We start from the raw sequence: 16,532 nt of genomic DNA, 5'->3' as shown, positions 1-16,532 counted from the left end.
CGGGAGCGCACCTTCGGTAAAAGTAGCGTTTGTAATGGAGATAGCACATTCGTCGTAACAGACCGAAAAGCGCGAATCGTCTCTCACCAAACTTTTACTTAACACGCAGTAACATGAGATTAGTAAAAGCAGCCCCAAGGGTGGCGCCAGTGGAATAAAACTTCCCCTTTATAGTGCCGTCGTACGTCAACGCGTTTGAGAATGGCGACAATGCAAGGAAAGCTTGACAAGATTCTCGACAAGCCTGACAAGAAACTTGTTGAGGAAAACAAAGTTTCATTTACGACGAGATTCTCGGTCGTGTGTACGAGGCCTCAGGCTCTAATCATGTGCTTCTAAAAAAAAAAAAAACATTGTAATCCAATGCGTGTAGATAAGGGTCGGGCGCCCCTGCACCCCATATGGATGGGCCGCCTCTGTTGCTAACCTAAAACAAGAATGAAAATAAGGTCTGCTTTTTCTGACATATTCCAGATTCGTGACTCAAATCTTACTAAACCCAGTTGGTCAGTGAACTAGCTATAGAACTAGAATCTTCATAAGGGGATTGGCAATGGCAGCCCTCATTTGTCTATATAAATAAACAAATGCCGTGCTAGTGCATAACCAAATTAGGCCCCGCCCCATGACATCACACCGCTTGAGTAACGCCAAAGTCCTTAACAACCAATGACGTCAGTGGCCCCATGGGAATACCCAGCTGTGTAAGCAAAGGGGCAGGATAGTTTAAATAAAACAGAATTAATTCCCCTCCAAATTGCATATTAGACCCAGATTGTGCATATATTACAAAGATGTAATACAGACTTTTTTATTATTTTATCCTGACATAAACTATATTCCTTTTATGTTTCTCTAGCTTAAAAGTATGTGGGGTATCTGACAGTGTCTGCAAACCATTGGCCAAAGCATTTGGATGCATCAAGAGCGTGGAAGAAATCGTGTAAGTTTGTTATGTAAGAAGTTTCTGTGGAATGATGTTTTGATTAGGTCAGGGGTCTCCAAACATTTCAAACAAAGGGCCACTTTATTGTCCTTCAGCCTTTAGAAAGGGCCGGATTGCGGCCAGTGGGTGCAGAAAATGTCCCGGGCCCAGCACCAGTAAGAATAAATGTGGCCTCAGGGTTGGTGGTCAGTAGGAGGAGGAGTAGGGCCCTTATCAGTAGGAGGAATAGTATCCCATCATTGATATCAGCAGAAGAAATAGTGCCCCCTTGTTGGTGTCAGTGGAAGGAATAGTGCCTCATATCAGTTGGAGAAATAGTGCCCCAAGGGCCACATAAAGGGTAACAAAGGGCCACATCTGGCCCTTGGGCCACAGTTTGGAGACCCCTGGATTAGGTGAATATTGTATTCATATGTTTCTTATTTAGATTGATAATTATAAAGTGGAATAAAATGTCCTCATTAATTTGCAAAAACATGCAGATACATGTCCTTATTGGATGATCTTTTACTATGTGAATGAACTGGCAGTGCTGTAAGACCATTTCATACATAGCAATGATGCTGATCGCACAGATTGATCATTCAGCTGCAGGGCTGTGTATGTTTACAAGCAGCCGCAGATAGACAAACAGCCGCAGAACTGAATGATCTTTAAATATGAGCAATCAGTGCTGCCTCTTTATTTACAACAGTAAAAAAATCATTTATAAGGCCCCTTTCACATGGCGCCTCCATTTTACGCGATCCGCTTGCTGAGCAGGCGGATGACAGGTCCGTCTCCGCTTACTTAGCAGAGCGGAGACTGACCCATTCACGCTTTCATCTATGGGGAGATCAGATGAAAACGGACCGCTTGTCCATTTTCATCCGATCATGGATTGGAACAGACAGGATTGGAACAGATAACGGCATAGACATCCGCCACGCCATAAGGGTGAATGGAGGGTCTGATCGGGTCCATCTAAAAAACTGAGAGGCGGACAGCCCGTGTGAAAGGGCCCTTAGTGATCTATTTGCAGCTACTTAACAATAACAGTCCTGGCAAATAGATCTCACAGCCCCACAGCACTGAATGATATTTTACTATTATGAGCGAACAAATAGCACTGTCTGGGCCGGCAGTGCCCTGTATGTTTACTAACAGTCAGTAGCTTTAACAAACCTTGCATCGAGGGAGGAGTCTAGAGATGGCGCGGTCAGGGTGGAGGAGCAGCTAGACGGGAGGCCTTCTCTCCAGCCCCGCTCCGAATCGATGCTGACACGAACGTGAGCTGGATCCCCCGCTCCCTCCGCTGACTGGGGAGTCCCCCCCCCTCCTCCTCCCCACCGGATTGTAGCCCTCGGCCGGCTGGCCGAAGCGGACGTGCACGGGTCTCCCTAGATCACTGACCTGACAAGCGGGCTGCCACGTGGGTTGGGCGGCTTCTCCGGCTTCCCTAATTCCCCTGGCTGGCTGGCGGTGCGGCGGCGCTGCGTTGGGGCAGGCGGTGCTGCGTCTCCCTGGTCTCCTTGGTCTGCCTGGTCTGCCCGGTTCCCTGGTCCCCTGGAGCGGGCGGGCGGGTGGAGGAGCTGCGGAAGTGTGCCGCGCGGCTCCGGGAGGGGGTCCCGGGGGGGGGGGGCGTCACGCAGCCCTGTGGCTCCACAGTTTGCAGCTCGGCGAAGTGGAGTACTGGCCCCATCACCAAAGCCAAAGCCAAAACCATAATAATAGGAACAGAAGGTAACCTGGAACACACTGCAGCAGCCCGTAAGATTCTCTTAGTAAAACAATTATTGGACTGGTGAGTACATCTTATGAGCATACTCCATCCATCCATCAAAGTGGTGAGTACAAATGTCCTTTAAAAAAATGAACCAAGAAAAAGAAATATAAAAGAAAAATACAAATGGGATACCTCTTTCAGAGGAGACTGACAAATGGAAGGGACTGACATGAAAGCATGAAATAATGTGTTATAAGTGATATGAGCTCAACACTGTCATTTCAAATGTCTGTAAAGATGTCGGTAACTTTATAGTCCCTCCGGTTGCTTACTCTTGATGGGACACTGCTCTCTGTGGAGAATGATAAAAGTCTGGGACTGTGATGATAGCTTGGAATAAGGTGACATGAGAGCCATGAGTACAGCACTGCTTTTTCTCTTTTTTTTCTTTTTTTTCTCTTTTTTTTTTTTTTTTTTTTGTTCCTGTAAGGAGGTCGGTAACCTCATAGTTTCTCCTGTGGCCCCCTCTTGATACTTTCTTGCGTCTTATGGGGATCAATAAGTGAACAAGAGACACGGAATTTTACACGGAATTTTTTGCACAATATTTGTTAGTTGGACACTGGAGTCGGATAGAAAAGGGGGGTCAGTATACTAGGAGAAGATCCCTAAGATATACGGGCACTGGAGACGGGGATGAGAGGGGAGTATACACCTATCACAAGTGCAAACGGATTTCCCTCGGAACCGCTCTAAAGTGACGTAGTCACAATTTAGGGGCAAGGATGACCACAAGGGGAAAAATTGTGAAAGGCGGGGCAACCCCAAAGATACCCCGTTTAAGTCAAAGCCCAGGCCCGATGTGTAAATTTGTGACCCAAGCGATAAACGGCGACAACCAGCACATAGAAAAACCATCGATTGGCAGAGCAGGCCAAGCAGAAAAGGAGAAGAAAAAAGATAAGAAAAAAGGGCCAGCTAATATCTTGGCGGACTCAGAAACATGTTCAGAATCACTCCTAGAGAGCAGAACAGATCAAGATAGGGAAACAGACAAAGAAATAGATCTAGAACAGAGAAATAAGGAAGAAACGCAGGATATGACACTTTTGCCAACAAAAAGGGAGATGGAAGGCATGTTCGCTGCGTTAGAAAGATCACTCAAAACGCAAATGGAAAAAATGGAGAAAAACATGGGGCATATATTGGAAAGAGTGGAAGAAGTGGAGAAAAAAGTTGACCATAATGTAATCTCATTTAAAAAACTAGAGGATGAAATAAAAGCATTAAAAATCAACCAACGAGAACAGGCGTATAAATTAGAAGATCAAGAGAACAGAGATAGAAGAAAGAATATAAGAATACGCGGTGTTCCAGAAACGACACAAGCCGAGGACCTCCCAGAAATAATAAGAAAAATCTGCAATCCAATTTTAGAGAGAGAAACAACTTCCCCACTCAGAATAGAACGAGCACACAGAATAAGACGTCCTAGGGAGAGAGCACAGGATTACCCAAGGGACATTATTGTGCGTTTTGAAAGTTGGGAAGAGAAAAACCAGCTATGGAGAAAACTTAGAGGGAAGTCGCCGTTAGGATACGATCAACATAATATTCAAATTTATCAAGATTTGTCACAAGAGACGTTAAAACGAAGAAGAAGCTTAAAACCATTGCTAGGTGTCCTGCAGGAGCATAATATTCAGTATAATTGGGGATTTCCAGCGTGCCTAATAGGCAGAAAAAATGGTGTTTCGGCAAGACTGAGGTTTTTGGAGGAAATACCAGAATTTTGTCATAGTTTAGACATCCCAATACCAAGAAATTATTAGCGTTGATCGGCCGGGGAGGAGGGGAATTGTGGGAGGGGGGGCTGTGGGGGGGGGGGGAAACGGGGAGGGTCAACATAGTAAGCTATCGGAGTCGGACCGGGGAGAAGGGAGACCCAGAGAGTGCTTCTTCACCAGTTCCCTAGTATAGGGGGACAGGAGACCGGGCTAAAATAGAACTCCACCTCAGCCTGAGGAGCAAAAGAGCGCCAGGAGCGCCAAATAGAAAAAGCTCTAAAAATGACCAGAAGGTCAGGGATCGAACGGGGGGGGGGGAGGGGAGGAGAAAGCCCCAAAAGAAGAACAAGGGGGCAAGGTACAATTGGAAGGGAGGGGAGGGAGGGATAAGGGAGGGGGGGAGGAGATCGGGAGGGAAGGGAGAGGGGAAGACTAGAGAGGGGGGGAAAGGGATTCAGATCTGTGTGTCATGCAGTAGGAAAGAACATATATACCCAAGACAGAGGGAAAAAAAAAAAAAAAAATATATGACAAACATAAAGTTCTTAACATATAATGTAAGAGGTCTCAGTTGCCCCGAAAAAAGACATATGGTACTAAGAGAAGTTGAAAGGTATTCCGCTGAAATAGTTTTCCTCCAAGAGACACACATAACGTTGGACTCTAATGTCAGATTGTATTCTCGGGCAGTCCCTAGTTGGTACTACGGGGACTCCCCAAAGAAGAGAGCAAAAGGGGTCGCCATAGGAATAGGGAAGAATATCTCCTTTACAGTGGAAGATAGGAAAGTAGACCCGGAAGGTCGTTATTTGTTTCTAAAAGGAGTACTCCAAGGGAAAAAATACACGCTAGCAAATATTTACTGCCCAAACAGCCAACCGCATAAATATCTGAGGGGGATTTTGAACGCCTTAATGGACTTTAAATTAGGACATGTAATACTAGCAGGAGATTTCAATCTCTCAATGGACTATGAACTGGATAGTACATCCGGGGCTCAGAGGCGAAATATTAAACAGCTTAGAATATTAAGAAAAAAAATGCATAGCTACTGTTTAATAGATCCCTGGAGGATTACATATCCAAATAAAAGAGACTACACTTACTATTCCTCCGTGCACGGAACATACTCAAGATTGGACTATATATTGGTAGACCATGAGTTATTGGAAGAGGTAGTGGATACTTCGATAGGGGTATCTACAATCTCAGATCACGCTCCTGTAATAGCGGAAATTAGATTCAAAGAAATAGAGCAAAGAAAAGGATCATGGAACCTGAATGAAGAACTTATAGAGGATATAGAGGTAAACAACATAGTGAGAACGGAATTGGATCAATATTTCACCCTTAATAACACACCTGGAGTAAGGGTAGCTACCGTTTGGGAGGCCCATAAGGCATACATCAGAGGGAAATTAATCTCAATAGGAGCAGGGAAAAAAAAGATAAGGAAATTAAACATGAAAAAATTAACAACTGAGCTATTTGAACTGGAGCAAATACATAAAGAACGAGGAGAAAATGAAATATATCATGAAATTATTGTAAAGAGGACCCAGCTTAGAGATCTGATGAAGGTTGAAACAAGAGACATATTCAAAAATGTTAGAAAGGAGAGATATAAATGGGGGAACAAACCAGGGAAACATCTAGCCAAAATATCCAGGGAAAAAAAAAAAAAAAACTACATCGAAAAAATAAAGAATCAAGACGGCCTTATGAAATATAAGACGTCTGAAATAGCGGAATCCTTTCGGACTTTTTATAGCTCACTATATTCAATAAGAACTAAGGAAACACAAGAGCAAGAAAAGATGAGAAAAAGGAAAATCAGGGAATACCTAGAAGAAGCGAAATTACCTCAAATTTCTCAAAATGACATTGAATCCCTAGAGGCCCCAATAACTCAAGAAGAGGTACATAGAGCCTTCAGGGAAACCCCGTGCGGGAAAAGTCCAGGCCCCGATGGCTTGCCGATCAAATATTATAAAACATTTAGCGAACTCCTGGTTCCAGAGATATGTAACTATTTTAACAAAATAGGAGAGGAAGAAGAAATAAGAAAAGAATCTCTTTTGGCAAACATTTCTATTATCCCTAAAACGGGAAAAGATGGAACGTTGTGTTCCTCCTATCGTCCAATAGCACTGTTAAACGCAGACCTGAAAGTATACGCGAAAATATTAGCAACCAGGATAAAAAGTTTAATGCCGCAATTAATAAACTCAGATCAGGCGGGCTTTGTAGCAGGCAGAGAAGGAAGAGACAATAGTATAAGGACCCTGTTACTGCTACAACAAGACCCAAAAAAGAAACCCCCAGCCGTACTCATGTCTTTAGATGCCGAAAAAGCATTTGACAGAGTCGACTGGGGGTTTATGATGGAAACTTTACAAAAAATAGGCATGGGCCCAAGGTTCATGAAATGGGTAAAGAACCTGTACAGCCACCCGACGGCAAGGGTGAAGGTCAATGGGAGTTTGTCATCTGTGTTCAACATGGAAAACGGAACCAGACAGGGGTGCCCGCTCTCACCTCTCCTATATGTAATAGCCTTGGAACCGTTGTTAGCAAAAATCCGGGAAAACCCGGGGATAGGAGGGGTGAGAGTGGGAGATGAAGAACACAAGGTGGCGGCGTATGCGGATGACATACTCCTATATCTGACCAAACCTAGAGTATCTCTTCCTAATGTTATAAAGGAAATAAAAAGATATGGAGAACTTTCAAATTTTAAAATAAACCCGATAAAAACGGTAATCTTGAATCTGGGGATAGAAAAAAAAGAAGCAGAAGAACTACAGAAAGAGTATCCATTTACATGGGAAAAAGAAGCTATAACGTACTTGGGTATAAAAATTACACCTAAACTTGAAAAACTCTACTCGGCCAACTTTGTCCCCTTAATCAATGACATTAACCATGACCTGAAAAACCTAGCAAAAAAACATATCTCCTGGATAGGCAAGATTAATGCGTTTAAGATGATGATTTTACCAAAGATAACATACAAACTTCAAATGCTCCCAATAAAAATACCGCAAAGCTTCTTTAAAGTAATTAAAACAGTAATTTTGAAATATCTATGGGCAGGTAAAAAGGCTAGATTAAGCTATTCATTGTTGAGCTTGAAAAAAAAAGGAGGGGGGTTGGGGCTCCCCGATATAAAAAGATATTATTATGCTGTAAACTTAGCTAGGTTGGTAGAATGGACAAACGCACATACACAAAAAAAATGGGTACGTATGGAAGAAATATTAAGTGGGACACTATTAAATAGAAATGTATGGATACCACCGAAAATGAGGGAATTTAGCACGAACACACACAACATAACAAGGAACGTATTTAGGATTTGGGACACAATATTGAGACGGGAAAAATGGGAGTATAACTCTCCATTAATCCCATTAGCAGGCACAAATTTTTTTCCACCAGGTAACGGAACACGTTTTGGAAAACACTTAGGGGAGAAAAAATTAAAAGATATTGTTACACGGGGAAAAATTAAACTTAGACAAGAGATAAAAATAGGGGAAGGGGAACAAAGCATGAGTGAATGGGAGTATATGCAGTTAAAACATTTTGTGAGCACACTACCACAACCAATTAGGGAAGACAAGACACTATATCCAATAGAAAAAATATGCAGCATGGACAAGCCCCTGATACACGGTATATCAAAGGTATACGGGATACTAACAGAACTCGAGACCCAGGAAGCATTGCCCTTTTTAGAAAAATGGGAAAGCGACATTGGTAAAAAAATTGATAAAACACAAATGATAGGTGCAGTATATAACCATGCCGCGGACATTACCACCATAGAAGCAAATTATAAATGTATGGTACGATGGCACATGACCCCATCAAGAATGAATAAGATCCACCCTAGAAATTCAGAGTTATGTTGGAGAAACTGTAAACAAAAAGGAACAACGCTACATATATGGTGGGACTGCCCGAGAATACAGGAATACTGGAAAGAAATCTTGAAATATATCGCAGAAATAACAGGAGAGACGATTCTATGTAGCCCGCTGACCTGTTTGTTTCACGGAACTGAAAAAACAAAAAAACAATATGGAACAACTCTGGTCCCAGTGTTGTTAAACGCAGCTAAGGCTCTGATCCCCAAAAATTGGCTACACCCAAAGAGGCCATCAATTAAAGAGTGGATAGAAAGGGTGGAATATATAGAAGAGATGGAGTATCTTGCCTGCAGAGAGTTAGGAGAAGAGGACAGAAACAGGATGGTTTGGGAAAAGTGGAAAGTGTTCAAATCCACAGAAAAGTTCGTCCAGGGGACGACAGAAGCAGAAAGATGAAAAACCATAAAGAAGACTGCATGGCACACAGATCCGGGGGGGGGGGGGGGGGGAGAAAAGGGGGGGAGGAAAGGGGGGAGTGGAAAAAAAAAAGAAAGAAAAAAAAAAAAAAAAAAAAAAAGGGGGGGAATAATAACGATATGCTAATGTAGTTAGATTCGTCAAGCGGGAAAACACCAATTTAACAGTTTAAAAATGTTATATCTGCAATATCAAAAAAAAAAAACACAAAAAAAAAAAATAAAAAAATAAACAAAAACCCACGAATGATGCGAAGCCGCAAAAGAGATGCTAAGGGCGGGCGAACCGTGAGCTAGCCTCTCGGCCATATGTGAGCAGAGTCTGACGTGAAAATAAAAAGAAAAAAAAAAAAAAAAGAAAAAAAAAAAAAAAAAAAAAAAAAAAAAAAACAAACCTTGCATCGCTGATTGGTCATTTACAATAGTAAAAGAACACTCAGCTTAGAAAGGGGGCAGGGGCTCAATGCTGGCTGCATCATCTCCATCAGAAACACCCATAAATTGGGCTTCAGATTGGGGTGTAGCTACAGTCAGTAATAACTCAAATAAAGAGGTGCTTTAAACCTGTAACAAGGCCACCAATCAGAATGGAGCCATTTGCTACAGTATATGCACTTTAAAAAATGTGTTGAGGGTTCTCTTTTATATTCTTTCAAATTGGAACCTTTCCTCTCGTAATAGAAAAAAAATGTAATTTTATTTTTGTTTTAATTACCTGTTTTGAGGATTTCAGTCCTCACAAATTAGATTTTGGTCTAGGCCAAAGTCATGTTTCTATTGCCTGCAGCCTCTTGGGATACCTACATCATACATACCAGGAGGTTGTGATTATTCTTCTGCAAATGTGCTATGTTGAGTCATTGGGGTGCTTGCTGGCTGGCACCTGCAGCTGGCACCCTAAACATGCTGCAGTGCATGCGCATCACCAGGAGGCTGGCTGTAAGAACCCGGAAGGCAGCCGACCTCCTTATGATGTCACAAGTGAAGATGGCAGCGTATGGGACTCAGTACAGAACACCTCTGGATCACTGGGCATGTATGTTTTGTTTGGGGTAAGGGTGTGGGGGTGAGTGAATTTCCCCTTTAAAGAGGTGTTCCGGCCCCCCCACAAAAAATTAAAGGTCAGCAACTACAAATACTGTAGCTGCTGACTTTTAATATTAGGACACTTACCTGTTCAGGGAGCTCGCAATGTCGGAACCCCAGCCGATTTCCAGGTCGGCTGTCGGGTGCTGCCGCCGCCATTCCTGGTAAGGAAACTTGTCAGTGAAGCCTTTCGGTTTGACAGGTGGTTCCTTACTACACATGCGCGAAGTGCACTGCGCTTTATAATTGGTCCGGCGGCGGAGGAATAGGAGGGTGGCACCGTCTCCGGAGGAGGGTGGCGCCGTCTCCTGAGGTGGGCAAGGGGGACCTGTTTTTGACAGGTACCCCCTGAAAGGTACCAAATGTGGCACCGGAGAAGGGGAGGAAGCATTAAGCGGAAGTTCCACTTTTGGGTGGGACTCCATTTAAAGTGCTATTCTGTAGGGCTTATACATGTATACATTACTTCTTAAATTACTAATAATGTAAATATATATATTTGTTTAGATTATCATGGAACAGTATTAGTGATGAAGGCTCCTGTGCACTTGCTAGTGTATTTAAACAAATGAGAAACCTGAAGATATTGGAGTAAGTGTCACATTTATCAGATTTTGTCTTTGTTGTTGTATTTATGACTATTTCTTAAATTAGATTTGCTAGATTTAGTCTACTACATGCCCAAAAGGTATGTGGGCATCCCTTCAAATTATTGAGTTTGAGTTTTTCCAGTAAAGGGTACTGTTAATGCTACAGCATAGAAGCCATGGTTTCTATAAACTGCATTGATTGATGATGGCCAAAAACCCTAAAACAGCTGTATGCAATTTGAAAAAGTAGCTCTACAATATTAGGCTTTATTTGCAATATATGCCAGTGTTTCAGGGTTGTGCGTTTAACCATTGCAACGTAAATATTCATTTGCATGGCTCTGCCTCCTTTCCAACAATGCAGAATAATCCACTTATTTTTGGAAACCAGATACGCCTGAATTCTGGCTCCATCCGACCGACGTAAGTCTCCTACGCCGTCGTATCTTGGGCGCATATTTACGCTGGCCGCAAGGGGCGCTTCCATTGATTTACGCGTCAAATATGCAAATGACCAAGATACGCCGATTCATGAACGTACTTGCGCCCGTCGCATGAGTATACGCAGTTTACGTAAGGCGTACGTCCGGCGTAAAGTTAAACCACCAAATAGCTGGTCTAAGTCATGTTAGGGTATGGACGTTGGAACTGCCGTCGGATTTTACGTCGTTTACGTAAGTCGTACGTGAATGGGGCTGGGCGTAGGTTACGTTCACGTCGTAGGCATTACGCCGGCGTATTTTAGGGAGTAAATTCAACGTGATTTACATGGGGTCATGGGGTCACGATTCATTTTAATACAACACGCCCACTACCTGCCTACTTTGAATTAGACGGGCTTACGCCGGCCCATTTACACTACGCCGCCGTAACTTACGGATCAAGTGCTTTGTGAATACTGGCCTTGCCTCTCTATGTTACGTCTCATTTGCGCTACGCCGGCCAAAAGATGCGCCCTCTACGTGAATCTGGGCCATAGCCTCTACAAAATAGGGGATAGTTTTATGGCATTTTTATTATTATTATTATTTTTTACTAGTAATGGCGGCGTTTAGCGATTTTTTGCGTGACAGCGATATTGCGGCGGACACATCGGACACTTTTGACACTATTTTGGGACCATTGTCATTTATACAGCGATCAGTGCTATAAAAAAGTGTAAATGATACTGGCAGTGATGGGGTTAACCAGTAGGGGGCGAGGAAGGGGTTAAGTGTGTCCTAGGGAGTAATTCTAACTGTGAAGGGGCTGGGCTACATGTGAGAAGATATAATCCCTTGAGAAGTTTCCTTGTCTGCAGCGCCGTCCGCCTACAGCTTCCCTCATTTTGCGTTGAGTGTCACAAATGATTGTATTTTTATTATTATATGAATCCTTTCCTTCCTTAATACCACGTTGTGATCTTTGGTACTTTTTAAACCTTAGAACCAGTTGCTGCCTGTCCTATACTATGTGCCCGGCCCCTAATTTACTTGCAGGGTGCCAGACGCATGGATCTAAGCACATGATTAGAGCCTGAAGCTTTAATTGGCTTCAAAAAAGGGTGGGCTTGGGGCGCACAGCACTGTGCCCTGAGCCCACCCAGTTGTGTGACAATAGCAAATTAATATTCGCTATTGTCTGTCTAAATCTCCTCCCAACCAATCAGGAAACAGGTCCTGAGACCCGATTGGCCAGGGAGTCTTAGGACTCCCAATCGTGACCCAGGACACACTGGGCAATCGTGTCTCAGGACGCACTTCCTGTACATCCCAGAGGAGAAGCAATGGGCGGGTCTTAATTCCCCCTGCCTCCTATGTTAAGATTAGTCTCCTGCAGGTGGTGGCATTGGATCCGTCTAATTCCTGGGGGGGGGGGTAATTGAACCGCCGTCTGTCTCCTGCCTGCATGGGGGGGGGGTAATTGCGGCGATTGCCACCTTCTGGTACCTCTCACCGGGGGGGGGGGCTTAGATGTCATTAGTTTGCCCCCCAAAAAATATTTAGCACCGGCGGCCGCTGCTTAGAACCTTACTTTTTCACTGGCTCCATGTCTAAAATGCACGCCAGAGCTACATTATCCTCTCAGTACAGTGTTACCAGAGTTTCTGCTGAGATCTTTAGCCATGTAAAACATTATAGGGTCAATATGGTCAATAGCCAGTTAACCTACCAGCAAGTCTTTGGAGTATGGGAGTAAACCTACATTTGTATAGGGGGAACATGCAAAATGCATGCAGAGAGTGTCCTGGTCAGAATTCCAACCAAAGATCCAATACTACAAGTCATAAACTGCCACAGTTGCTGCGCAAAGGAAGCCTAGTCAGTGCCTAAACTGCTGCATTTGAAACTCCTATAAAGAAGAGGGTGTCAAGTGTATGTACATGGATGGCAAAGATATACAGACTAAAGCCCTGTACACACGATCGGATATCTGATAGAATCTAATCCGAAGGATTTTTTCGTCGGATATCCGATGAAGCTGACTTTCATCAGTCTTGCCTACACACCATCAGTCAAAATCCGACCGTGCCAAAACGCGGTGACGTAAAACACTACAACGTGCTGAGTAAAATGAAGTTCAATGCTTCTGAGCATGCGTCGACTTGATTCTGAACATGCGTGGATTTTTGACCGATGGACTTCCACACAGAGGATCTGATTTTTCTATAATTTTTTTATCCATATGAATGAATTAAAACATGTTCTATTTTTTTTCACCGATGGGGTCCATACACGATCGGTTTGTCCGATGAAAACAGTCCATCGGTCTGTTTTCATCGGACAAACCGATCGTGTGTACAGGCCTTTAGATTAGGGGTGCACTCCACAATAGTTAACAATGCCTAGCAAGAAAAACCCCAGGGTGTTTTTTCAATGGTTCCTGTATGGTGATAGCCACACCCCTGTCATGCTGTCCGTTTTCTCCCATAATCATTGGTGTAGAACAGGGGTGTGAAACTCAATTTCATCGTGGGCCGTATCAGCATCATGATTGCCCTCAAAAGGGCCAGTTGTATCTGTAAGATTAAATGTCCAGCGCTTCCCTTCCCCATATATTAGATGTCAAGAGCCACCCCATCATCAGAATTTGAGTCCCCCACTCTCCCTTACATCACAGTGCACCCCCCTTTCCTTATGCTTCTGCTGGGAAGAAACTGGATGCATTGCTTGAAATCTGAAAGTAAGGGTCTGGAGGAGGACCAGAAGAGGGCTGGAGCTCTCCTGCAGCTGCAGGAGAGGTGCGAGGGCCACATGAAATGGCCTGGAGGGCCGGATTTGTGCCCGCGGGCATTGTGTTTGACACCTGTGGTGTAGAAAGAGAAGAATTTAAGGGGCAAAGGAGTGTAGGAAATGTATTGGGGAATATAGATTTGCTCTGCCCAAAAGGCTTTGTCAATAGGCAATAAGTCATCATATGATGTCACTGGGCCAGATTCTCTAAGAATCTGCGTTGGCGTAGTGTAAGCCATTTACACTACGCCACCGCAACTTACAGGAGCAAGTGCCGTATTCCCCAAACACTTGCTCCGTAATTTGCGGCGGCGTAGTGTAAATGGCCCAGCGTATGGCCGCGTAATTCGAAGGGGGCGGCTTGCATTCAAATTAAGCATGCCCCCGCGCCGATTGAACTGCGCATGCGCCGGGCTGAAAAATAGCCCAGTGCGCATGCTCCAGCTCACAACGGAAAACGTCAATGACGCCGACGTGTGCGTCATTGACGTAAAGTCGTATTCAAGAACGACTTAGGAAAATGACGTAACCGACGGAAAAAGACGACTCAGACCCGACGCCATACTTAACATGGCATACGGCGGACTGGCGTAAGGTTACCCCTCATATAGCAGGGGTAACCTTACGCTTACGGAAACTACGTAAGCGACGAGTACGCGACGCAAATTCGTTCGGGAATCGGCGTATCAGGCTCATTTGCATAGTCAAATGAGACCTGAATGTAAACGCCACCTAGCGGCCGGCGTTGCATTACATCTAAGATCCGACGGTGTAAGTGACTTACACCTGTCGGATCTTGGACGTATCTATGCGAAAATGATTCTAGGAATCACTCGCATAGATACCCGGGCTCAGAAACAGAGATACGACGGTGTTTCCTGAGATACACCGTCGTAACTCTTCTGAGAATCTGGCCCACTGTCCTAAAACAGCAAGGCATTCATAACATTTAAATGAGAAGGAAATGCTTTATAGAAACCACAGCAAAATGTGTTGTGAAAGTGAGAGCTGAACAAGCTTTAGATCTGAAAAATCTTATTCGTGTTTATTTTTTTTGTTTAAGTCTTGAACAAAACAAGATCAAGGATAAAGGTGTAGAAGCAATGGCTCAGGCTTTGAGCATCTGTCCCTTCATTAAGGTTATACGGTAAGTAGACTAATTCTGAAGACAGGTGATTTTAAAAAAATGAATGCAATGCCATATTCATTAATAAATCATAAAAAAAAACTGGAAATGCAATTAGTGTAAGTTCATGAATTTTACCTGTTAGGTCACCTGAGGCCAGGTGACGGATGCACACCGCTGGGGTTAGGAGCGCACCCCTAAGGTTGTGGACCCTTCAGCTGGTTGCTGCGGATGGAGGTCTGGGTGGTCCAGAAAAGCAGCTCCACCTGAACACGGACCAAGCAGGAAGCTAGAGCGCAAGATTTTCCAGGGTGCGGAGTTTAAGAGCCAGCAGGTATTCACCAGAGCCTCTAGTGGTAAGGATGGATTTGGCTGCAGCTGACTCCAGGTCGCTGCCCCCAGGGTCTCTCAGATAATGCTTGTCTTGCAAAACACTCTCAAACCAAGTTACTCTCAAACCAAGGTTTTACTGTATTTAGATATTATCTTACTGAACACCATCGAAATGTGATTTTTTTCGGCCATTGTCAACGTTTCGACCTTGCACAACACTAATGTTAACTATTATATCGTTATTTGACTTATTTTCCAGATTATGGGGCAATCCTGTCTCCAGATTGACAAAAGAGAAGCTGCAGAAACAAGATCCCAGATTAAACTTCTCAGTCTGAGTTCTGTATTAGTAAAGACTTTTCTTCAGTCTACAGTTCTATACAATAAATAACATTTTCATATTCTCTTTTGACACCCCGGCAACTTAACATTTGCCAGAGGGGGACTGCAAATCTCCTTTTTGTAATACCAGCTGGGTACCTTGCTTTAGAATGTCTTTTTAATGTCTTTTGCACTTTATTGCCTATGTGGCTCTTTTTTTTTAAAACATTATATTGTTATTTTTAGTTGTGTGACAAAATTTGCACTAACATTGTGTATATATGTATTTGAAGAAACACAGGCAGCTATTTTGTGACCATGAATATACACTGGTCATATACAATTGTTCTTTGCTATGTTTTTGGTTTTATCTGAAGTGTTAAACTGCGCCTATTAAGAATGGTACCTTTTCTGTTGATACCGTTGGCATCTTGCTGATGGTTTGGCCACAAAGTGTTGACTATACCACATACATGCATTAGGGGCATTATGACACAACTTTGTATGGTGAAGATGGCAACTGTCCTTGGTGTCTGACACGGTAGTACCAGTAAATGCATGATTTATGAAACCACCAGTTCTGAGTTGTCTAAAGGCAGACGAGTAAGGTTGCACACTGCCCCTGATTTGACAAAAAGCCTGCTGTTATCCCTTCTTTCACTGTACTTGTCACCTGCTGTCATGTACCTGGTGATGGAGCCAGATGTGTAGAGGTTGGAGTTCTCTTACACCTCCTGCTCGGTATACCTGGTGAAGTAACAGGAGGCACGAGAGCCCAGAGTGGTATAAGTGCCTGATCGTTCTATGACAGATGCAGGAGAGTGATCCGTGGGCACCAGGATGCAGGCTCAGCTGTGGATGCAGGACTGCAGGAACAGCAGGCTGGCAGGTCACTGGAAGTAGGACAACAGGCTTTTAGCAGGCTATAGATGAGATGAGAGTACAGATGATAGCCACTGGCAGAAACGAATAGCAGGGTGGACATAGAGGTGAATGGAGGGTCCAATTGGGTCCTAAGGCTGCTTTCACACTGATGCACCACATGCACCTGTAGTTTTCCTGCAGGTTACTTCTA

General features: G+C 43.8%; 1 protein-coding gene across 1 annotated transcript in view; it reads left to right on the top strand.

Moving 5' to 3' along the window:
* The window catches only part of NLRC5 (NLR family CARD domain containing 5), a 186,265-nt gene extending 170,725 nt beyond the window's left edge, over nt 1-15,540 (top strand). The window contains exons 43-46 of the mRNA XM_040329168.1: nt 860-943; nt 10,383-10,466; nt 14,741-14,824; nt 15,396-15,540. Of these exons, the coding sequence (XP_040185102.1) occupies nt 860-943; nt 10,383-10,466; nt 14,741-14,824; nt 15,396-15,474 (331 nt within the window). The 3' untranslated portion in view covers nt 15,475-15,540. The remainder of the gene's footprint in view (nt 1-859; nt 944-10,382; nt 10,467-14,740; nt 14,825-15,395) is intronic.
* Nucleotides 15,541-16,532: the final 992 nt, after the last annotated feature.

This window comes from Rana temporaria, chromosome 11 (genome assembly GCF_905171775.1).
Source record: "Rana temporaria chromosome 11, aRanTem1.1, whole genome shotgun sequence".
Classification (NCBI taxonomy): domain Eukaryota; kingdom Metazoa; phylum Chordata; class Amphibia; order Anura; family Ranidae; genus Rana; species Rana temporaria.
Note: the sequence above shows the minus strand (reverse complement) of the source record. Positions and strands in the feature narration are given on the sequence as shown.